Below are 25040 nucleotides of genomic sequence, written 5' to 3'. Positions count from 1 at the left end.
GGGCTTGCACCGGCGCCGGCGCAGCTCTGTAAAGTTCACCGTCAGTTCGCAGTGGACAGCGCGCGTGGACGGAGTCTCGCGCTCTGCCTAATTTAGAATCATCGGCGCGCACGTCTCAGTGCTACACTAAAACGAACAAAGGGTGCTTCCTAGTTTTATTTAGAATTAAAAGGGCGACATGGCGATACACTGCCCGGTGAGTTTATTTTTTTTTTTTTTTGTGTTACCTTTTTAGTTAAGATAGTCGAGATGGGATTATAATAACTGCTTACAACGAACATGTCACACGAGATTACCATTTTAAATGAGATGCTATAATAAAATGTTATAATACAGGTACAGGACAATCATTTCTATACATCGGATGATTAATTAAATGGTTGCTTTGATGCTTGGAAAAACATTTTAATCTTGAAAAAATCACTTGAAAAAAATATGTTAAAACACACGATGTAGTAGAGAACGCATTCGTATTATATTTTATATATCAATATATGTAGTTATTATCTCAGAATATTAAAAACAAGGAAGCATTCGCCAAAAAAGATGTTTTGTCTTTGCGGCCGATAGGCCTAATATTGCGTAAGGAAATAAATACAAACTGCTAATGGGACAGAACACGAATATCAACACCAATAACCTACCTGCGCCCTTAGTTGTTGCAAATTAACAAAATAATTTAATTATAAGTAATTCTTATTACATTTCAGATATTATTCCCTAAACACATTGATTGTTTCGTAGGTAAATAAATTAATTGGAAGCTGACATTGGGGTCATTGGAATTAAGTCACATATTATTAGAGCAAAGACTTGTTATCAATATACCCAATGGCTAGAAAAACAACAGAGCTAGCTCACTTATTATGACATTAAGATTATTAACGTAACTTATTGATGCGTAATAATGTTTGCATGGACACTTGAGACTTTTATTAGTGTGGTTAACAAGTAGCCGATGTCGATACAAAAGTTTATTGCCCTAAGGTGTTGCATTAACGTGCTTTTCGCACCTTCTCGCCCGTGTTTTGCGTACGCGCATATTTAACGAGCTCTCCGTTTGTTTTGCGACCACGATAATTGGACTCAATGTGCTTTGTAGGTTTTCGAATAGGTATCTTTATGATGCTCCGTTTATTTACGAACGAGTGTAGTTAGTGTTGCAATGTGCTCGTATTGCCTAATTGGTAAGTGCATATCTGTGTACGGTATGCAATATTTGTTTTCGTTTAGATAAAGTTTTGTACCGAGAACTGTCCTCGTTTACTCAAGCTCTAGAAAAAATAAGTACCTACGTAAATATTATTAAATTTTTATCATTTAAGTGATTGATAATAGCAGTAGTAGCAAAAAATATGAAATTATGAGTATTCCGGTACTTTATACTTTACTATACTTCAAGGAATACTTTATGTATACCTACTTTAAGATAACATTTGTTTTCGTCAGTTTCTTTATATCGGGACCGGGATCCATTCCATGTCTCTATTACTATAGATCAGTTCTCAGCCCTTTGGCTAAGTAAAAATGAAGATCTAGCTCCGTAGTAGATACTAGATTCTTGCCTAATTGATACCATAGAGTTGAACTGTGCCTAGTTGCAGATGACTTGAGTTAAATATAGCAGTGGGTTAACATCTAACTGTAAACTGTTACAAAGATGCGACACAAAGAATGTGTCACAGTTTAGAACGACATGCGGTCTAGTCTAATGACTAGTGTCGCAAATTGCGGACAATCTCGTGCGAGAAATATAGAAATACGTACATACTTTACCTAATATAAACAGATTGAAGAGGTCAGGATGGAAATTGAAAGTTCTTTTCTATTGAATGTCTAGACAAGTGTTTTTTTTAGAATAGGATGCAAATTATTTGCATATATTTTGTTTAAGTGATTGTCTAATCAAATAGGCTAGAATTGTTTTCTGAAACTCGTAGAATTGACAAGTGGGGAATGGCTCGAAGAACTTGCGCTTGTAAACGATTGCGGTACAGTATCCTGGTGTTATTTTGTTTAGTGGGTAAAAAACATACTGCGGCCTAAGCCAATTTCGTATAACCCCTGATAATTAGTGTTTATAGTCCCACGTAAATAAGGGACGAGCATATTGCCTTAAACCACATGATTTCAAAACTATTTTTGCACCTCGCAACGAGATAGGAGTAGAGGTAATCATGTATTGTGCTGTCAACTTCGCGGTCATCCTAGTCGGAAAGGGCAAATAGCTAGTAGGAATGAATAACATAGTTGGTTGAAAGCTTTGTCCGTCTGCATGACTGGGCTGGATCCCGGCCAAGGCCTGCACGTTGTTTCAGAACCTAGACTCCTTTCGCTTTGTGACATGTTCAATCTAAAATAGGATTATTGTGTCTATTAGTGCGTGTGCGCCAGTCTCCACATTTATATCCTTAAATTTTTTTTAGACTTGTTACCTACTTTGAACCATTGCCTTCAATCTAAGCAAACAGCATCTTTTGCATTTATCAATCAATGAATTTTCCTTGACAACTTAGGTAAGTATACACTTTAGCTATCTACTCGAATAAATCGATGGAGAAGTATTCTTAACAAGCGAAAAGGAAGGACTTTAAAATCGTTATAGAGAAAGGATAAAGTAAGACATCACAAAAAATATCCAGTGGCCCAACGAGATGAACTCAATTTAACCGGTAGCCGTTAAATTAACGTAAAAATGTCGAGTCATGAACTTGAAGAGGGATTCTTTAAATTGACGTGTAAATTCAATTCGTTTTCTACAGAGAGGAAGGTGTTCCTCCACTTAAAGCTGTAATTTGAATTAAACTGCTATTGAGATTGATATAAAAAACTAAATAAGGCTCAAGGTTTAACGACCCCTTATTGTACATTGGACACATGATGTATTTAGCTTAGTAAGGATTGTATTTTGACACATCCGGCACCCCGGCGCTATTGACGAGAATTTTGTAAAGCGAAAAAAATAAAAATATAAACGATTTCTTGTAACTTATTTATCAGTCTGACACGTGCCTCGACCAGCTAGACGGAACATTAAATTGAAAGTTGACACATTATTTATGTGCCAAAATACTGACTATATTTTAAAAAGTTAGCTCATCACTAACCGTTCCTACGCCCACGTTGGAGACAGAATAGGAAGGTTTGGTTTCGCTAACTCTCTAAACTCTAAGGCCGCGTTTCCATTGACGCGGAGCGGGGCGGAGAAGAGCGGTGAAGAGCGGTGAAAAGTTGTCAGTGTTTCCACTGACGCGGAGCTGGGCGGAGAGGGGCGGAGAAGAGCGGAGAAGAGCGGTGAAAAATGGTCAGCGGAGTGAAGTGAGGCGGAGCGGAGCATACTTTTGGAATCATATTGAGAGATTGACCATGTGTCTAAATACAATAGACCCTTTATCGATCAAATATCGCAATCGATATTTTCATTTAGAGTTTATTGTTTTTTTTATATGATATATTAAACTAAATAAGATTTACAAATATAGTTAATTTTATAAACGATATTTCGACATGAAAATAAAACTAAAAGAAAGTATTTTCTCAATTGAAAGTTATGATTTACTTGAATATCAATTATCATTAACGACTATTTGAGTAACGACTGTTTAAGAAAATTTAAAACATCAATATAACATTGAAAATAAATATATTTTTGTTTGATAAGTAATTTGTTTCGTAGTAATCGATTTTAAGAAAATCGATAAACAACACCCTCACACACGCTACTTGGAATCCCTTTTTGGTTACTTCGTGAATCTTCGTGCTTATTCGACAATACTCGGTACTCGATTATATGTCTCTGTCACACGTTAGCATTGGCGTCGTGTTAGTGTCACTATCCTTGTCTTAAGTACAGTACAGTACCGCACCGCGCTGCTCCGCACCGCCCCGCTGTCCTCCGCATAGCACCGCCCCGCTGCCCTCCGCACCGCATCGTCTCGCCATATATTTTTATGAATATCCGCTCAGCTCTGCTCTGCCCCGCTCATGCTGATTCCATTGAAGCGGAGCGGAGATTTCGAGCATAGTGATTGGTCAATTCGTGCACCGCTAAGCTCTTCTCCGCCCCGCTCCGCTTCAATGGAAACGCGGCCTTAATCTATGCCATTGTAGTTCTTTTCACTAAGTTTAACTGCAGACTCAATGGTAGGTGTTTAGGTAATACAAAAATGTATCCAGCTTTTATATCTAGGCTATTACGGTCTACACATAGTGCTTGGAGTAGTTATCTCAGAGTCTTGGATTATCTTCTGTTGGTTATTCACATCTAGGAATTATGGCAATAGTCTAATCCAGTCATGTGTCGCTAATACCTATACACATAGATATTATCTTAATCCAGCCCTCATCACCTGGAAACCAGGTCGATACAAGAAACCACATTAATGACCATGCATTTTCCTTTACGCACTCGATTCTAATTGAATTTATGTTGCAAAAGAGATTATATTAAATACCGGAAGAGAAAGAAGTTTGAAGATGCCAGTAATTATTATGAGTAAGTAGTGATTGCAAACCGGCTGATGCTCATCTAGAGATATAAATATTACTAAGTACCTTGTTAATTAGTTTCGTGTTTGAATTGATCGATCGATAAATACTCGTATAATGACTTACACGGGGCTCTCCTTTTCGTCTTACCAAAATACTTACTTGGCCTGGTGACTAGGCTCTTATTGTCTCGGTATGTCAATCGTAATATTCGAATAGTTTTTCTGAAGAAAAGCATATCAAAAAAAAATTAGTAAAAGTAAAAGAACGGGGAAATTAAGGTCAACACCTGTGGTCAACACCAACCGACCTATTTCTTCCCACTGATCAAGTATCAACTTCAATCAATTACATTCTTATATCACCAACATCAATATCAATTTCTATGTCAAAACTATTTAACCAATAATAAAAATCGATTGCTATCAATAAACTTTCACTAGTTACATCGAACAAACTGCCAAACAACATCATACATCATATATCAAGCTCAAGTTGCATTCAATGATGAAAAATTACCATTTTATTGACCTCTTACGACATCTGACAGTTGCATCGACATCATTGGAGATCTATGACCAGTATTATATGACTCCCCATACATACCGTACCGAATAGATGGCATAGTATCAAAGGGTCAAAGTAATTGACCTTACAATCATAAACTCGCAACAGTTGTCCCTAATCTTTATGTCCCCACAAGTTGATTGAAAACTAATAGACAGATCCGGCGCTGTGCGTCTGATGTGTGCTTTCATTGGGTCAAGTTGACCCTAAACAATACCTAAATAGTAGATACCTAGTTGGACTGTATTTATCTCTTGCTTACATAGGTAATGATTGTATAATATGTGTAATATGTAGTCTCACTTTCCCGTGAGAATTTAGATTGTAGTAGGGCTATGACCCAACAGTGCGCTGCCTCCATCATCCTTAACACTATTCGTGAAAGAATAAAACCTTGATGAGCTTTTAGTCATTCTATTGGCAATTTAAACGTTTATGATTTTATACTTTACAAACATCATACCATAGATATTTTTTCCAGACTATGACTCGTCGGTGCTAAAACTGAGAATTTTGTAAATTGTTAAAGCCCTGTTGATGTGATATGACACTGCAAATGATAATGCTCATCTAACATCTGATATCCTACACAATACCTAATATAATATGTATACTTTTGCTACTTAGCAGAGATTTAAAGCAAACTTTCGCTAGGAGTTGAAACGGTCTTATTAGTCGAGACGTGCTCAAGAATTCATTTCCGTCCATTCTTCTCTTACTTTAATAGCTTAGCTTAGGTCTCCAAGAGCTTGTGCCCATTCGAACTCAAGCTATCGCTTCAAAGAAATCTTGTATCTTAAATTCGTAGCGATTAGGTACAATAGGTACCTACTTATGAAGATAGCAGACTAGTACCTATCTTTTGTCCACTGAAGACAAAAATCTATTTACATGTGTGTGGAAAGATCTCCTGAAAACGCCTCTACGGCTTTATATGTATGTGGTTGGTGTAGTGCCTATGCGACCAGCTGCTGCTTAACATGCTGGGGGTTCGATTCCCGCACAACATGTAACAACTTGATAACATTTTATACGATGCCTGATGTTTATTATTGTTTTCCGGATCCGAGAGTGGTGATGTGTACGTACGTGAATCTGAATGTTTATAAACGCATCCACGATACAAGAGAAAATATATTTTGTAAATAAATACTAGGTACGCATCATTGGTATTTGTCGCAATGAATTACTATTTACTTTACCTAAAACTACAAACAGCCTCGGACAGGTATTCATAATGAAGCGAGGAAAATGCAGCAATTTATGTTAATTAGATTTTATAAGCTCTACTGAGGATAATTATAATGGAGACGCCTACATTCCTACGCAGTTGCATCTTAGAATCTTAGCAAGTATCTACCTACATTCTACATCACCATCATCAGCTCAATACCTTACCTTGTTCTTATCCTATACCATATAAAGTAAGTTAGGTAATGAGATATTTTACCTAATCATCGATAGAAAAGACATACAATTATTCCCACTACACAGGAATCACGTCACGCCTTTAAATCCCATTTTATATGTATGTATGTAGAATCGACTATTACGATAATTAAAAAAAAACTATACTTTGCCTAAACTGGGCATCGATCCCGGTAACTTAACTAACGAAATTGCCCGAGTTGTGTCGAGTTAGACTTTTCTAGGTTCATTGTTATTACATGGATGCTATAACATAGATTGGATTTTTATCAATATATATTTCATATCTAAGTACTTATAACTCAATCACATTGACTGGTCATACTGATTGCCTTAGCTGGGCCGGTGTTAGATCTCAACCGCTGTTCCAGCTAGGTCAGTGGCGGAACTTATTAGCGCCGGCGCCAACACCATATGTGTTCAGTCAAGGAGTGAAGTTGCATGGAGAAATAGTTGTATAGTATGAAGAACATTGAACATAATCCATTTACATTGTACTTCATACGTATGTGTGTTGTGTGTGTAATATTCAATTTGAGTATTTGTATTTAGCTCGTTCACCTTTATTAAGATTTGGTTTATGAAATGATCAAACATTGAACTTAGCGAGGGCAGTTAAAAGACGAAGTTACTTTTACTGTCGTACTCAGACATTTAATGATTACTTAAACTATTCCTTAGTAACAAATGCTAAGCACTCGGTTATGTAACCACTTAGGTAAATGACTCTGATAGATTCGTCAGAAGAAAAATGGCTCAAGATACATATCAATGATGAAATTATACAACGAAGAAAAACTCCTTACACCTATTTAGGGAAGAGATAAATGTACTAGAAACGTTAGTTCTTTCCATTTCCTTAAACAAATATTATGTATGTATGCTAACTGCAATACAAAGGCTCCACTGCCATGAATATTCAGCTGAGCAGTGCGGTAACATTTTAACATAACGCCTCGTGAAGTAGAATAGAAAGTGATTTTACACCTCCATAGTAATGCGAAGGGACATGGGTTTTGTCTCACATTTTCAAGACAACTTCGGGTATTGTGTAAGCTTCAAGTAGGTAAATATTTAAGTACATACTTAAGTACCTATTAAAGGCATTTATTTAGGATTCTATGTATCTATGTCTTTGTTCATTTTCAATAACCGAAATTTATAAAGACAAGAATGAGAATGAGATGACTAAGGTCATCAGCCTAAAACTGTCGCACTGTCTCAGTAGTCACGCATCGCACTTCTTAGCTAAGGTAAAGTAGTGTGAGGTTCAACCACCCAAAACATAAATGTGAAAGGCTGCCAAGTTCGATAATATTGGAATGCTTCGCCTATAAAAGAAGTGAGATCTAAATAAGTACCAAGTTCCATACACAGACCTCAGTTAAAAATGATATAACAAGTTGGCAAGTTTTTACACACTTTGTTATAAACCTACTAAACGCAATGAGTCAAGTATATAATTTTCTATTAAAACTTGCCAAGTTATATCATTTTTAACTGAAGTCTGTGTATGGAACTTGGTACTTATTTAGATCTCACTTCTTTTATAGGCGAAGCATTCCAATATTATCGAACTTGGCAGCCTTTCACATTTATGTTTTGGGTGGGATTTCATTTATTTTTGTAAGGTTTATTTTCTTTTTTTCTTATTTTACTTTACTTTGACCAAATATAAACCTTCGTAACGAATTTTAACGGTACGGCCATTGGAAGATATAGATAATTTTTTTGTTTTACTTCCTTAGGGGTATGAATTTACACCTTCATTATTTTTAAAACCGACTCACACTTGGCCATTTTCAGATTTTTTCCTTTATCTTGACCTAAAGACCTACCTCCATGCCAAATTTCAAGTCAATACGACCATTGGAAGTGGTCTAGGTTTTTGATGAGTGAGTGAGTCAGTCAGTCAGTGAGTGTATAGTAAAAATAGCGATTTTCTGACGTCGATATCTCAAGACCTACAATAGGCACATTTATGAAATTTTGTATTTTAGATAAGTAAGTAGATCTCGACAGATACTAGAAATTTCATATGCGTAGATAAAATAAATTTTGAGTTATAGGTGGGTCGAACTTGGCCCGAAATGGTTCGTGTAATATAACCCACGGCCGGTGTGTCGGTTTTTTGCTCGAACTTGGCGGACACACTGCCGTGTGTCTAGATTTGAAGCCAAGCTAAGCCAAATTTTCAAAGTTGCAACTCCCAATCATTCAGTCGCAGGAATACCTAAAATAATCTACTGCTAAGTAAAATAATCTACTGCTTAAACAAAACAAGACTATTTTGTTTGGTGGATAAGATCAACTGTGAATCTCCCTAAATCAAATTTCATAAGAGTATCCCGATGAGACAAAAAAGGCAATTGATCTCATCAAGTTTCCTTTTAATAAACGAAAACATAATTATTGTAGCAATTTAAGTAGGTACCTACGCTAGTTCAATTCATAGAAATTCAAGAATGAAACATAGATACACAGATAACTAACAAGCAAACATAAACATCTAAAGTAATCTAAACGATTCTCTCCACGGCAGGCGAGATAGTGTCGTCACGACTAAGGGTCGCATTATCGCGACCTCACGCTCAATTATTCACCAGTAAATCATATTTAACGGAGACACAGTATAACGTAGGGCTCCATTGTATTACCGTAATCAGACGTTTAAGATTTATGTATTTACACAGTACAAGCTTAATTTAATGTAAGAACCGTCTGTTCAGTGTCTACTACTTAGATAGCTTTGCTTCACAGTTGCTGTCTAGCTGTCTAATCCTGTTGAATGCTGATCTGACATACTTTGTTAGACCTTAATCTAATACGATTTTCATAAAGAAAAAAAAAATACTGAAGCGGAACCGATATAGGTAACTAGGTACACAATCTCCGCAACTTTAAAAGAATTTGGTATTTAACTAGCGTCTAATTATAACATTTTCCTAAACTTAAAATGTATTTTGTATCCGCCGTCAAGTCTCCAGCCTCCACAGGGCTACCGTACCTTCAAAGGTCTCTTTTACATAAACAGCTAGCATATACTATAAGTGTCTAACACCCATACGACGATCTCGTGCATAAAGATGTAGCTGGTAATTTAATTTATTCATTAATGGCTTCTGAGGGGATTAACTCATCTATTTTGTAATTGTAATAAAACCTCTTTGATGTCACGATTATTGTTATTCCACACTAACGCGACCGAGTTTAATTTCTTCCTTCCGTCTTACATTACTGTTGTTTGGAACATTGATTTATGGAATACCTAATGCACTTATTACGGTCTGTGCTACGGTCTGCTACTAAATGGTAATGGAGTGCTAAAGGATTAAATATGCGACCGGTTTGTGTTGTAGTGTTCTTGAGATACATCTTGATCAGATAGATAGACTTTTTAAATAAGTGTCTACGTAAATTACTTATTATTGGTAGTAGGTAAGGTACCTACCCTAGATATAACTGGTTTTCCAGCTCAGCATTAATGATATTATAGGCGCTGTTTTTAATAATTCGGTGGTAGTACCTAATGCAATTTGCCATTTGGTTATGGACAACTGCAAAACCTTGGGTGTTTACTACGTCTAAGTATTAGTTTATGCTGAGCTGGTAAGTAAACCTGTCAATGTGGGCACAGAATACACATTAGTGTTTTACTTTTGAATCATTATTAAGTACTACCGTACTTACTATATTAGTAGCTATAGATTTAATATTTGCTGTATCGTTTCTGGTGCTCAAAAAGTCAAAACTTATTTCAATAAAGTTATTTTAACATTCAGTGTCTTGCACACCTTCGCAATGTTGTGTCTATCTATGTAAGAGACTTTATCAGTCTTTAAGTTACAAGACCGTCCGTCTATCTTAATGGAAGGTCGGTGCATTTGTAGTGTCAGACTGTCGGTACCTACCTATTGCAATTTATGTGCCCCGATAATGTCATCTAATGCACTCGATGCTTAATGATCTAGTTTCGATCTGTGTAAACGTAAGTACTTAGGTACCTAACTCTGGTACTAACTGGCTTAATGTTTAACCACTTAAGTTACCAACTTTATTTATCATCAAAAGTTCATTCGCATCTAACGTCCTTGTTCGTATTTCCCATTGAAACTCACTGGCTAACTACTAAAATTGAACCTTCTTAGCTAGGTTCTAAAATAATATTTTATTTTTCATAGATTTAATACATCCCTGAACAACCCATAGAAATATAGGACAATCCCAAGGGCCAGGACGTTGAAAAATGCGCTGACCCTTGTTTCAACGTCCTAGCCTTTGGGCAACTACGTAAACAATCAATTTATGGAAGTTAGACACGGAGATCTCAAAACCACAATGTAAAAAAACTCGTCAACATGATGCAAGCTTAAATATTGTATATTTTTATACCTACCTATATAGGTGTTTATTTTAATAATAAGTGAGCACGTGGCGCACTCTGTCTCGACTTAGTTTAGACATTGTTAATACTAAAGTTCATAAAACTGACGTTTGTCCCCAGAGGCTCTGGTGGCTCGCCGTGGCGCTTCTGTTGTGGGCACCACGCACACAATGCCGGGAAATCACGTAAGTACAGCGCCATACCACGCCATACTCCAGTGTGTGCTGAGCTTTGTTACATTTACATTAGAACCACCACAATGCCTGGATGGAGCCGCGCATTGAATGCAGTATTCATGCCAGGAGGCAGTCGCATAGCAGCGTTGCTGAATTATTTAAATCAAACCCACATTACCTACAGATATATACTCGAAAGCGTCTGGATAGTACAGACAATGTTTACATTTATTGATCTTGAGGTGGAAGGCATACACAAAGGATCCGGATAATAATAATTGTGACTCACAAGAAAAATAATCTTCTTTGTGATATTTTTCATGAGTTGTTTTGATTTTCTGCGGTCAACGAACTCCCTAAAGAAATATTTTGAAAATTTTACAAGCAATCAATGTTTAACTCGTGCGCTAAACTGTGAAAGTCGTAAAATAAACAGACGCAAAACTGTTTACGGGGCAATCATCAATATTTTGGCGTAAACCTGATCATTAAATATCTACCAGCAGGAATTCCGAGAGCTGCCGAAATAACTGTGATCTAGAATAAATCTTAGCATCTTTTATAAAAGGAATCACAAAAAAAGCTGACTCAAAAAAATCCCTTAGATCAAAGTTTCTATTAAAGTTTTTAATAGCCCTTAAACTTTTAGCACTTCGTTGAATGACATGATGCAACTTACAAGTAGATGACCAATGATCGTTGACATAAAATATTCAAAGAAAACTTTAAAAACTTTATGGCAATTTGCGTTCCCTTAATTCAGATACTTGAGTCAATGGAGCCGGTCGTAAATCTTCAATTAATATTTTTATCTGTCTGTGAGTGAAGTGCATCGTCAAATAATGCATGGAGAGCCATAAATCTCTATTAAACGGGCCACTAGGAGACCATAACATAACCACTTCTATTTCAGGATCTGATTGATGTTCTATGAATAGGAAGTTAATTAAAATTTTATTTATTTAGTGGAGACATGCGTCGATTGATCTGTTTTACGATGCAGTGGAGTTTTATAGCCGTTCAATAATTAAATCGTGTGGTGAGTAAAACACAAAACGAGGTTGATTGACCCAGCTTTTAAAATTATGACGTCAACCGATAAAAGTCCCATAAATAAATTTTATGGTCTATTGAAAGGGGTAGATATGATGTGGATGTGATGGTTAATAACTCACTCCATGTTGTACCGCCAAGTTTATTATTGTTAGTGATTTATTTGAATGGACATCTATGAACTTTTAAAGCAGCACCACGCCTTATATCGCCGAAGGGGTAAGGAGAAGCCCACATTTCGACACGTATTTTTCACCATTTGTGTTATAAGTCCCATGTAATATAGGGGGTAACCCCATTGCCATATACTGGGAACCATTACAGATTTGGTGTTATTACTTGATAAAAAAAAAGAACTTTTACTTCATTACTATGAACTTTTCTCTCATAACAATCTTCTACAATTAGCGACCGAACCTTGGACGAAGTTGTGGCTTAACTGTAGGTACCTAATACCTATTTCGTCACTTATACATAGGTTTATTATTTTATTTAGTGTTTATTCTTTTTCTCTAAGACGTAACAGGTAAACTCACGAGCTATTGCACAGTTGTACCCAGCAAAGTGCACATTGTGCGATGTGGAATGCATTATTCTACTGTGCAGTTTAGTAACTAGAACTTGAGGCTATTAATAATGCACTAAGCCAGTTCTGTTTTCTACATTTCGTTGTATTTTAGTTACAGTTACCTCACTCGAAATAGCTTCGACTGATCGTCGCGTTTTATGGCCTGTGACAAAACACACGTGTAATCTGAGTTCTTAATTGATTTATTGATGAAGTAATTGAATAGTTTGTTTTATAGTATTTTTGGACCGTTCTCCTCCTGGTCGTGATTGCGTGTATTGAGTACCGACGGATGTCTGTTTCCAATCTTCGGGTAAGAGTAGGTAATATGCGTGTGTTTGCTCCTTTATTACAACACTTGTGAGAATACTAAGTTAGATGAAAAGTTTGTATTCCACGGTCCACGGCATTATTTGCCAATGTCTTGTTTTTTAAGTTTCGAAATCAGGTTTAATCAGTAGCTAGGAAAGGAGATTGCTAAGTACCTAGCTACGTCAAACAACCATCAGGCTATCTCCACTTTCACGTCCCACATTTCTGAAACCTCTATTAGTCATAAAACACACAAATTCACATTTAACGGTAGATCTGATCGATTCTGATTGTTTAAACTTTTAAAGTGGCCGCTATATTTCACGTCTAGGCTCTAGCTATGAATAAGGAGTTCGTCCTACGCTAAGCACTAAAGCCATATCCGTTTAGTTGACACTGTGAAAGGAACGTTTAATCATAAAATTAGAACCTCTTTGTTTGAATTAAGATCGTTGAATAACAGTTCATCTACCCCTGCCTCCACTGGATCCACTTGAAATAGGTACTGGCCGACAGTAATGTTACGTGTAAATACATAAGCACCCACTTATGATTTTACTACGTAGGTAGAATGGAAGCTCATCCTACTGAACATCTGTATGTTATTTTGGTTCCACTTATGTGCTACTCTGTTAACTAGATAGATAGGTACTTCTAATTACACCTCTTCTCCTTACTAAGAAAATGAGATCGATCTAAGATGCAGTTTGCAATATTTTTCACTAAACCAAATCAGTTTGTTTTGTGTACTCTTCAAAACCGGAACAGTTGTTAGTCTGTTTATAAATAATGTATGTTCTTCGAATCGGAAATCGATTTGTAAATTATGTACTTAAATATTTACTGTTTTGGCTATAACAAGGGCCTACCGCTTATTTTCTAGTCACGTTTGTTATTTTGTTTTAGTCATTGTAGTTAAAGATTACCTTCTTAGAATTAGTAGGCATTTATTAGGAACAAACTTTAGTAAAAATTATTCCTACATTTGATTTTTGTTTTCAGACACGAAGACATCAAAGAAGCTATGCTATCATTAGTCCACATGATCAGGATGTCAGAAGACAAACTAGAAAGGCATGAGTTCAGAGAAAAAGCGCTCGGCGAGCAAGTGAAGAAGATGCTAGGTAACCTAGACAAGAAGCATAGAGCCTTAGAGCCGTTGAAAGGCATGATTTCAAGGCTAGACGAGCGGCTGTCGAACGTGGAAACTATACTGTTACAGGTTTGTATGAAATAAAAGTTCCTCGTATAATGTGATTATTAATCATTTACGATAGATACTAATTGAACACTATTGATGACTTAATTTTTAATAGTCCATCAAACTCTACCTAACCGTGAGATTGGCGGAGTGACTGGGCAACCAGCTGCTGCGAATGCGTAATGTGTCGCAGGTTCGATTCCCGCACGTATTATCAATGTGTGTGTGAACTTGTATGTTACTAAACCCAAACACATCACAGAAGAAAACGACAACGTGACGAGTGGACCGCGTTAAAAAATAATAATGATTAAAAACCTGTGTTATAACACCTGCTTCATAATATTTTTTGCAGAAAGAAGAAAGAGAAAAGGCTTCTCAGACTAAAATCAATGAGGTGCTTGGGAACATAGAGAAGGCTCTCGTGGCACTCGCGCCAGACGCCGCGCCACGAGGAGATTTGGACAACAGCCTGACTGGCAGCAGTGACGGTTTGATAAGAAGGCTTGATGCCACTGATGCTAAGATTGAAGCTGTCAAAACAGAAATTAAGGGGCTAAAGAGTAGTTTAAGTCCGGTAAGTTCCTAACACAAACTAAAATTTAATTTATTTGTTACCGTAAAGTCTGATGTTAAATCCATGACATTTGCTTCTAGGAAGCGCTTCGTGCCATGTGTTTAGAAGTAAGCTCTGACATGAATCCGTTTGAGAAGCACATAACAGAAGCTGAGAAACTCCTCAACAAGTATGAAACTAAGCTGAACCAGTACAACGGTACTAAGGTGCAGACTGACTTCGTGCCGCTGAACGAAGTGTCACTAGCTGATGAAGCGTGGCATAGCAAGATGAGTGAAGGTACTTGTTGATTTTTGGCATTATTCATTACTAGCTACTTCCGTGCGGTTTCACTCGCTCTGTTTGGCTCCTATTGGTCATAGCGTGATGTTTTATAGCCTATAGCCTTCCTCAATAGATGCACTATTCAACACAAAAAGAATTATTCAAATCGGAACAATAGTTCCGGAGATTAGCGCGTTCAAACAAACAAATTCTTCAGCTTTATAATATTAGTAAGTATAGATAGATTCACTAACTGCTGGCCTGCCCCCTATTTTGCCATACATACTTTCTAATACTCCTTACAATACAAATAAATATTGTACAAATATTTCCTTTGTGTGGAATTTAAATCCCGTTTGCAATGAAAGAATAATTTAATTGTTACCTATTTCGATAACTGTCTATGCTAAATCGTATATTTAACTGGTTGTGGTGTGTAGGTAGGTCTGTACATGTTGACCTAGAACAGTCCTTTGTGCTGTCGAGCAAGCAGATCGTAGATAACAGCTAATTTAATGGACCTATGGGAGTATGGGATATTCCTCGAAACGCACCCATTTTTAAACGCACTTCAGACAAAGAATGTTGTTACGTTAGGTAGATAGGTATACATACCGTTTCAAACTGGGTGTGGTTGAAATGTCCCGATATTATCAATGTATATGGTTACAGTCAGAATGATTATCAGAGTGATTTTTCTTGAAAATATTTGCCCTGTTGTGGGTGCGTTTACAAACATACAATTTCACATACATACATACAAAACCCATTAATGGCTGCATAGTAGGTATAAATAATATCCAGATTGATTTTTTTGGTTGTCACTGTGATTGATTAGCTACCTACTCTATTTTTCTTAGTAATGGAACGCCAAGAGAAGGAAATAAAGAAGATTCAGCGTCTGCTGTCTGACGCGGAGAGCATGTGGAAGGATCTGCCCAGACTCGCCGACCTGCACCGCTCCACCAACCAGACCATGGAGTCCATCAACAAATCCACTGAGTCCTTACTTATTAACAACGAAATGGGTATGTTTTGTGTAAACTTACTTTTAAATGTAAAGAAATAAGCTTCTTTTATTGCTCACACATTTTCGAACCCTGTGCCAAGCCTTATTTTCTTGAAAACTGGTCATCTCGTGAATATCTTCAAGATTTTCTTGTTTAACTGTCACTTACTTGCTGTTTTCAAAATCCGTTCAGCAATTTTAGTTAGTTGGAAACCTCTGCTGAGATGCCATACTCGTAGCTACTTAGTACCTACAAAATTTCTTAAATTGTGATATGCAATCAAACATTACCCACCTCAACTTTAAAATACTTAGACAATTAGAATTGGTCATGTATTTACACCGCCATTAATCGATTACTTTGTTTTGATTTAGATTCTAGTCATGGTAAACAAACAACAATAAGAATAACATTCGACCATGAATTGACGTACCTACCTCATGCTTTCGAATTATGACATAAGTATGATGTGTACCTACCTACGACAACGTGTAACGTAATAGAACGTAAATACATATGTATGTAGCTATCTACATGATACAAGTACATATAAAGGCAATTTCAACATTTTAATTAATCAACTTTATGAACTATGTGTTGAAAGGTCGGTACCGACACCAACGTATTACATACTGGTGAACATTTATTTTAATTTGTTGAGGGCTTTTCCGTAACTTCGACTCAGTAGACCTTAATTGGTGATGTAAGATATTACCTATTAGAGACTTCATTTTTAAAGATTATATTATGAAAATCGAAGTGCTCATTCATGGGTTTTTAAAAGTAGCCGACTATTTGTATTGTACTTATTTCAGCTGTGACAAAGTTATTGAACAAATTCCGTGAAATGGGTGAGCGGCTGGTGACGACCAACGAGGATGTTCAGCGCAGCTTAACGCAGAGTAACACCATGACTGAGCGCGCCTACGCCGACATCTCCAGGAGCTACGACACGTTACGCACTGAGGTAAAGCATTCTGCAAATAAGTACCTATTTATACTGCTTAACTCAGGACCATTCTGACTCTGAGCGGTTATAGATTTTTTCTCATTTTTCTGCTGAACGGTGGAGTTCCTAAAGTCTAATTGAAACATCCGTTTGGCATCGTACAATAATCAGATTCGGACAGACAGAAGTATGTCTGCAGTGTCTACCTGAGACAAACGTATCTCTGTTATGTAGATGTGACCTAAGCGGTAATTTAAACAACCACCAGACGACATCAAAACCATAATGACTGCCAATAAGTTCAATAAAACTAGAAATCACGACTTCAAAAAGAGATGGTGTCTTAATTTTTTTGTCTTCGTATTGGATATTGAGGGACTCTATTAGATGTCTATCTCAAGTCTATGGCGCAGATCTCAGTAGGTCGAGTGCCAGTTATGTATGTCAAGTGGGGATCGCGAGTCAAGAATCCGCCTGCCAAGCACGCTTCGCAAAATCGCATCGCAAGCGTTATTCTCGAGCTTTAAGTCCCATGTAAGGGTTACATGTTTGAGAGCTATATTTTTCACATTTTCCCCTGTAAGTACTTAGGTACGTGCTTAACAATTTTATTCTCTGTTTTGGTTATGATAGACCTGTAAAAGGAAAGAAGCATTTGGTTTGTTAAGGACCTAACGCGTATTAATCTCGTAACCGTTTAACTTGTGATGTTCAGGTCCAACTGCTATCAAAGAGCGAACGTATGATCGTGGACACAGCGGATAACGTGGTCGCTATCAAGAAACGGTTCGAGTACGGAGTCCATCAGATACTAATGGAAGTCGGCGAACTCATCAAACAACAGCACAAGACTATGAACAAAACTGTCAATGTCAAGTGAGTAAAAGAACTTAGTTTTTTCCTCGTTATTACCCTACCTCATTCACTTTTCTGCCCACAGAGGCTATGTGGGAGCGAAACCCTTAATATAAAAATCTGTACCAACTGCTAAGTACTGTGCTGCTATCCATAAATTATTCAAATACCGAACATGCAACACGTTGCCCAGTAGCAACCTAACCACTACACCGAACCGTTTGCATTCGGATTTGAAACTGAAAAGTTTTTATAATTGAAGCTATATTATTTACAAAGGTAAATATCATAAATTTTGTCGATTACAGGTTAGACAACATTGAAACAACAATATCAGAGAAACAGACTGTCGCGCTAAACGCATTAGGATCGAAGATAGAATCGGAGATGTCACAAGTATGGCGGCAGATCGGCATAATGCACCAGCAAATCATGATGAGCAGCCAGGCGTTGAACAAACTCTCAGTAAGTTTTAACTACACACTTTTGTATACAGTTGTATGATCAATGTTAGCGACGAAATTTAAATAAATTTCGTCGTATATTCTTATCAAATGATAAGAATATAAGAAGCTTTTTCCTAACAATAAATAGCTTTTTTGTATATCTCAAACTTGCATTTGCAATGTTAGTAAACCAGTCGAATAAGTTCCCAAAGGGACACTGCGCCCTACACATTATAAGTATTGCGACGTTTTAAAGAACACGCAATTAAGTTAACAACTTGTTAAATTAAATTGAAATAAACACCAGCTAACATCTACATACATTCGCAGGCATTCTCTGAGGAGTACGTGAATGCCAGTTCACCAAAAATGGATAAAATGAAACAGGAGGTAAGGTAACGGCCTTTATGGTATTGCAATAAGTTGTATGGGTCTAATTAAGCGGATTGTTTTTGTTCCCAGATGGACGGTATCACGACACGCGTTGTCGATTTAGGGACGAACCTTAACTTCGTGATTGGGGAACTCTCGGTAGCAACCCGCGAGTTCCGACAAATGGCCCTCGGTCTTACGAAAGTACTTAACGAGTCTACCAAGTCCACCACGGTTGCACCTACCACTAAAGGTACCTTTAATAAACTACCTAATTATAATTGTTACTTACTACAGTCAAATTACATTAACAAGTGCATTCAAACCAAAGTTCCGTAATGATCAATTAGTGATCATTTCCGCAGAACGATTCTACGTTATAATGAGACTTCATTAAATTTTTCAGACGCTGGCCCCGGACCTCACAAGATTGAAAGCGAAGAGAAAATACCATAAACAAATGATACCAAATAACATAGAAATATTTAATTAACAATTAGATAAGTCCTTACCGCTTAGATATTAATCGTAAGTCGACTGATGTGAGGTGATATGTACGAAAGTGAAATAAAACTCTTATAATATTAACTTTTGCAAATATTTTAATCTCTTTTATAATTGTGGATCTATATATTTATATTGTACAAGTTATATGATACAATGAAATTTATCGTGACAGATATCCCAACGTCACTTACAAGTGAACGCGTAAAATCAACAATATACAACTGACAGGAATACTCTAAGAAATATTGAACCAACTGTACTGTACAATCATAATATTGATATTCATATTTATTATTGATCTTAAATAATATACACACAAATTATTATTTGTCGTCCGTTTTTGGTTATTTTATTAATCCTGAATACAACCTCATTTTCCTATGTGCAATTTATATTTAATACAACAAATGAATTATGCTTATTGATCCATTAAATACGTAAGTAAATAATTTGATAAAATCCGTGCCCTAATTTATTGAACTGTTCCATTATATAATTATGAACATTGAAAATAGAATACATCATCATAGAACAAACAAACTCTTGATAATAATAATAAGTTGAGTTAATGTGTCTGATAACAACTGTGGTTACGTCAATACGTATGGCTGTACAAGTTTCTAAACATTGGGGATGGTGAGTTGGGAGTCCACTTAAAGGTAATACACTAGACACATTCGTTGTTAGTGAACAGCCTAACTTGGGACATCTCTAACCTACGTTACCACGGAACAACAAAACATGCCCCGGAACTGGTAATGTCGAAACAAAAAGGAATGTTAGTTACTCTAGGCGAACCAGTCGCTTCACGTCTTTGGATACTTATGTACTAAATAGGATTTTCCGTTTACTATAAATGTATTGTATGCATTTCATTATTTTAATATTTTATAATGGCTTTAAAAAGAAACTTCAATTCGAACTTTAAATCAACATAACAAATAGGCAATCTTCATGTTAGTGTCATACATAACACCCATACACAAATAGCACTTGAACATTTTTACATTATGAACCATTATGTACATGGATAAACATACATGTACACTATATTAATGCAAAAAATATTTACATTTTTCCTTAATTAATTGTTTTAAAAAGCACTTAATAGCCAACCCTTTTCACACACCCGTGAGTACAACTCAAATCATAATAAAAAGCAATAAAAATAATCGATGTAAACATACAAAAGCAGAATAAATAAAAACAAGGACTGTAATTAGCAAAATTATTCAATTGTTACATAGTACATACATTGATCATGCAGAGTAGGTAGAAGTTTTATATTGATAAACTAATAAACAATATAATTATTCAATCGAAGCATAATTAAGCTTTATAAAGCTGTTTAGATAATTCCAAAAACATTTCCTATGTCTATATGATTTCAAAAAACTTAAAAAATCGTAAAGTTTAACGTGAATCTATCATCAAAAGCCCAAATATGAACGTACAACAAGCTCCCTAAGTGAAGTAAGTCTAAGTAGTCCATGAGATGGACCGTACCACCGACGTGACATCTACACTTTGTACAATGTGGTATCAAAACAAGGTGTGCGCGGCGTGACGCGGCGGGTCGCGTGTCGCGTGCCATGTCAACACCGCTTCATATTTACTTAACGCAACGGTACCCTACTATTTATAATTTATTAACTCCTAACTAAGTTTTAAGTGTAAAATTGTGCCACACAAGCGATCTCAATGGGACATCTAAAGCCGAACGCAACGAAACAATCGCAAGCGCGCCGCGAGCCGCTGCCCAGCCGGCCAGCCACCAACCAGCTCTCTACCGAGCAGTGTGGAGCTGTCGGGCTGGCCAGCGGCCCCGGCCACGTCACTAGTTCCGCTGATGATGGAATGTCGAACATGGAATGAATATTATAAATTCCTGTAAAACGACAAGGTTTTCAACCCTGTAAAAATTAGTGAATGAATTACATTATGTAATATCCACTACGACTCGTATCATATAAAACACCCGCTACTTGTTACTCATCAGATAACTATGTATAATAATGACTATGCCCAAATTTAGATTCAATTTAGAGCCCCTATCGCGATAATTTCAATACATTATCTAATTTATATAGATGTGGCCGGATATAGGTGATGTTTGTATACCCTAATACCGTTCACATTGTTACATTATTCCGACACGTTACGCTAACTTGTTCTTATGTGATGGAACTTACATAGGAAGACATACAACTATACATATACGCCTTTATAGACATCGCGAAATTAATTTTAACCATGATTTCGTACATTTGGTAATCAAAGAGATTATTGCAGCTGTGTGTAATATAAACCACGTAATAAATAATGTAAACGTTGCAACAGATGTGTGGGACCGGAACACCCGAGGGCGTCAGCGAGCGGAGTCTCTGCCCTGGTTCAGTCTGTCTAACACGACTCACATACCTAGTCTCGGAATCGAGTCTGCAAATTATACATGACCACCCCATAAATCCGAGGCACTTACATGATCTTAACAGTAATGATATACAACTACAACTAGTGGTACCAAATGTTAGCTCTTTGTCATCCCGCGAAGGACCCGTTGATACAACGGGCGTGACACAATTAAAGCTATGGACATGTTCCACGTACTAATCGTTAATAAGGTCTAACCTAACACGGAGAGAGAAGGGAGCTATCGTACACGTACAAAGTACTTATCTATGTAAACCTACATTCAGCTCTTAAATCTTACACGAACTGACCATTAACCAGTGCGATTACATACAAAATTGGTGAATAAAATGAGTGTCCGAATTCATAAAAATGTCTAATGTGCTGCCATGTTAAAAAATATTGTGTCTTCCAGTGTACATCGAAAAAATTTAAACGAGTGCAGTAGTGAAAAATATTCAATCCATCCAAATCATTACTCCTTATCTCGTAATTTGTCCTAACATAGTAGAATATGATTATAATGGTGAAACTCGGTGCCACATGAACCTCCTCCACGACCGAACCGAACCTACGAAGCAGAATGTCACAACGTCCACGCGTGATCTATGTACATTATATCGACAAGTTGCAATAACAAAACAACAATTACTTTATGTATACTTTAAAACCATCGCACATGTATATGTACAAGTTCAACGGGCTCAGCTCTACCGGCTGAATAACATTACTATGTCTCAGAAGTCGCGCGGCACCTCGCAGCGGGACGCGGCAGTGAGCTGACGCCAGGGCGCCTTCAATTCCTAGGACGCTATATTACAAACAGGAGCTCGGCCCCGCCACCGCGCCTGCATCGGCCGGGGCTCTTGTGGCGTCCCGCGCGAGGTGACTCGCGAAGCGTTACAAAATATTTATCTTATGTACATATTGTCGTTCGAAGATAAGATTTATAACTATGTCTAAGTGCGGGATATAAAAGGTGTTGGCGCGGGGTTTACCTCCGCGTGTTTTTGGAGGAGGGGCGCGAGTGAGAGTGAGTCTGGGGGGTCGCGCCCCCCCCCCGCTCCTAACTGGAACACGACGCGGCCGATACAGGCGACAGGGGTGAGTCACGGGGGCACCCTGACAGCGTCACTACCACCTGCATACAAACAATACATATGTAAATACTATGAAGCATGTTCAAGAAGCTAGGTCAGCAAAGGTACGGAGTACCCTAACTGTGCAACTAGCGTTAAATATTAAGTTTCCAGCAGACATATCCACCCCGCATTACAAATAGTATACGTCAATCAGAAATGTTGTCAGTATTTTGCAGTTATAATATCCCATAGATCAGAGACACTCATAAGACCAACTCTTATTCGATAATTCTTGTGCTGAGTTTATTACAGCAAACTTGAAATTCTTGGCCAATTTTATAAACATAGTAAGCTAAGGATTTCCCATTTAAAATTGTGGATCGATATCTTGTCTGTCTGTCTCGTTTGTAACAAGCAGCATCACTTTGTTAGTAATGCAGACTTGTATACATTTGTGTACATATTTCAAACTGACCATCTGTAGAAACTTATGTCATATCTTTTGAGAGTAGGTGCCTACAACATAACTGGTAAAAAGTGAGTGCCACATTGAACATATATCTTGGTTCAATAGAAATCCCAAACAACAGTATGAATGTAATGTTTCTATGAAATTCGTATTTACAGTACATAGGTACTGTCAGACATTAACATTATGTACTAATTAAGTATTTATGATCATCCTAGAGATGAGGGGGTTAACTAGTATGTAAGCCTCATTACCTTTCGGCTGCCAGCGTGATTCCTATGTTCGCAGAGCCAAACTCCTTGCCAGGTGCCAAGGTTCAGCTTGCCATCAGTGATAGGAATTGTTAGTGAGGATCCGAGGAAGCATGCCTTCACATGGGCAGGCTGTGAGACAACATTAAAAATGCATTAATTATTTGATACTACACAGTACTACACAGTTCAAGTAATATGTAAAAGTACCTATGTAAAGATATTACATACTCCTTTTTAAGTTACAATCTGCCTTGTTTGTTTGTGGTTTAAGCAAAACAGTAACAATCAGTTAACCTCTGTTATCATTAAATGAAATAGTACAAGGTTATTGTTGCATATCAAATAGCCTTTAACATCACTTTAGCAAAGATATGCTAATGTTAATACATAAGTACAGGCATAACTAAAATACATACAATATGTTCAAGGACATAAACATTTTTGCAGCTAATACTAATGATTTATTTGTTAAATATTGTAGCAGTGTATGTAAATATGGTCCTATTCTGCATTCAAAACATTGCACACAGCAATACACAATTCATTATTTAAAGTTATAGCTAACACAGAAACTGGCAGGTAAGGTTTACTATTTTATGCAAGTAGCAAATAGCAGAGATGCATACTTCATTTGTTATTGATAGAACAAATTAACTCCTTTGCAAATTCGTATTTAACAAAGCAATCCAAATTCAAATTTAACACTGCAGTAAAGTTTCATGCCAGTATGACTGCGATAGGTTATTGAAAATTGATGAATGATTAGCACAACAAACACTCACCATGTCATCAGGGCCTTCACACGAGTGTCGATAAGGCAAGCCTTCCGGCACTATTTTATTGAGCATCATCTCCATATCGTCTCTAACATCAGGATCCCAGCTTTCATTGAGCGCGAGACTTGCCGATGTGTGCATTACTGGAAACAACATTCATTGATCAGCTGGCTACCGCGCGACTATCACGTTGCTGAGATTTCACAACAAAATTTTCTTGTATCACTTCACATCGTATGCATGTAAAACAGCGCGAGATTTTAATAAGGATACATTATGACAGTCGGCAAGGATGCAACATCGGCGGCAAGACAGGAATGCTGTCAAGGCAGCGGATACTCACTCTGGATATGGCAGAGACCGACTGCAAACTGCGAGAGCTCCGGCACCTGCTTGAGGATCTCCTCAGTGACGAGGTGCACGCCCCGGTGCTGCGGCCTCAAGTTCAGTTTCCGTTGAAACCACGCGGATCCAATCTGAATTCCTCGGTTCGAGGCCATGTTTAATTTTTTAAAACGCTACAGAGTGATCGCAAGAACACAAACGATCTTACACAACATCACTTAGAACAACCTTTACATGAATTAATCCACAATTATCATAAAAGATTCATCTTCGATCTTTAAATAGTAATAAATATAACGGAGGTTATAGGACAGATTCGACACCCTATTTTCTGCGGGAAAGTGAAACAGTCTTCAAACGAAAGAGAAAAAACGAATAAATGTTGTCAGTGTTAAAAAAAATACTGAACCACCATGAATTTCATTCATAAAATTGTCGGCGCGGTAGACCAAGCCTCCGAGACAAAATATTATGCAAGTAAAAAATAGCTATAAGAATTATTGCTTATCCTTAAATTACTCGAAATACATCACTAGAATGCAATT

At 37.1% G+C, this 25040-nt stretch overlaps 2 protein-coding genes across 2 annotated transcripts; one reads left to right on the top strand and one right to left on the bottom strand.

Annotated features, from left to right (window-relative positions):
* Nucleotides 1–25: 25 nt before the first annotated feature.
* On the top strand, nucleotides 26–19488 carry LOC118272177 (putative leucine-rich repeat-containing protein DDB_G0290503). The gene is made up of 12 exons (XM_050693687.1): nucleotides 26–196; nucleotides 10988–11052; nucleotides 13979–14198; nucleotides 14533–14754; nucleotides 14835–15033; nucleotides 15879–16046; nucleotides 16844–16995; nucleotides 17693–17853; nucleotides 18141–18297; nucleotides 18609–18668; nucleotides 18741–18903; nucleotides 19057–19488. The coding sequence occupies exons 1-12, from the start codon at nucleotides 179–181 to the stop codon at nucleotides 19104–19106; spliced, it is 1635 nt and encodes a 544-aa protein (XP_050549644.1). The 5' UTR covers nucleotides 26–178; the 3' UTR covers nucleotides 19107–19488.
* Nucleotides 19235–24862, bottom strand: LOC118271662 (UPF0047 protein YjbQ). Its single transcript, XM_035587781.2, has 4 exons — nucleotides 24494–24862; nucleotides 24157–24293; nucleotides 23375–23503; nucleotides 19235–22710 (listed from the first exon to the last, which is right to left on the bottom strand). The coding sequence occupies exons 1-4, from the start codon at nucleotides 24648–24650 to the stop codon at nucleotides 22636–22638; spliced, it is 498 nt and encodes a 165-aa protein (XP_035443674.1). The 5' UTR covers nucleotides 24651–24862; the 3' UTR covers nucleotides 19235–22635.
* Between the last annotated feature and the right edge of the window lie 178 nt (nucleotides 24863–25040).

The sequence above is a fragment of the Spodoptera frugiperda genome, chromosome 5, assembly GCF_023101765.2.
Source record: "Spodoptera frugiperda isolate SF20-4 chromosome 5, AGI-APGP_CSIRO_Sfru_2.0, whole genome shotgun sequence".
Taxonomy (NCBI): domain Eukaryota; kingdom Metazoa; phylum Arthropoda; class Insecta; order Lepidoptera; family Noctuidae; genus Spodoptera; species Spodoptera frugiperda.
Note: the sequence above shows the minus strand (reverse complement) of the source record. Positions and strands in the feature narration are given on the sequence as shown.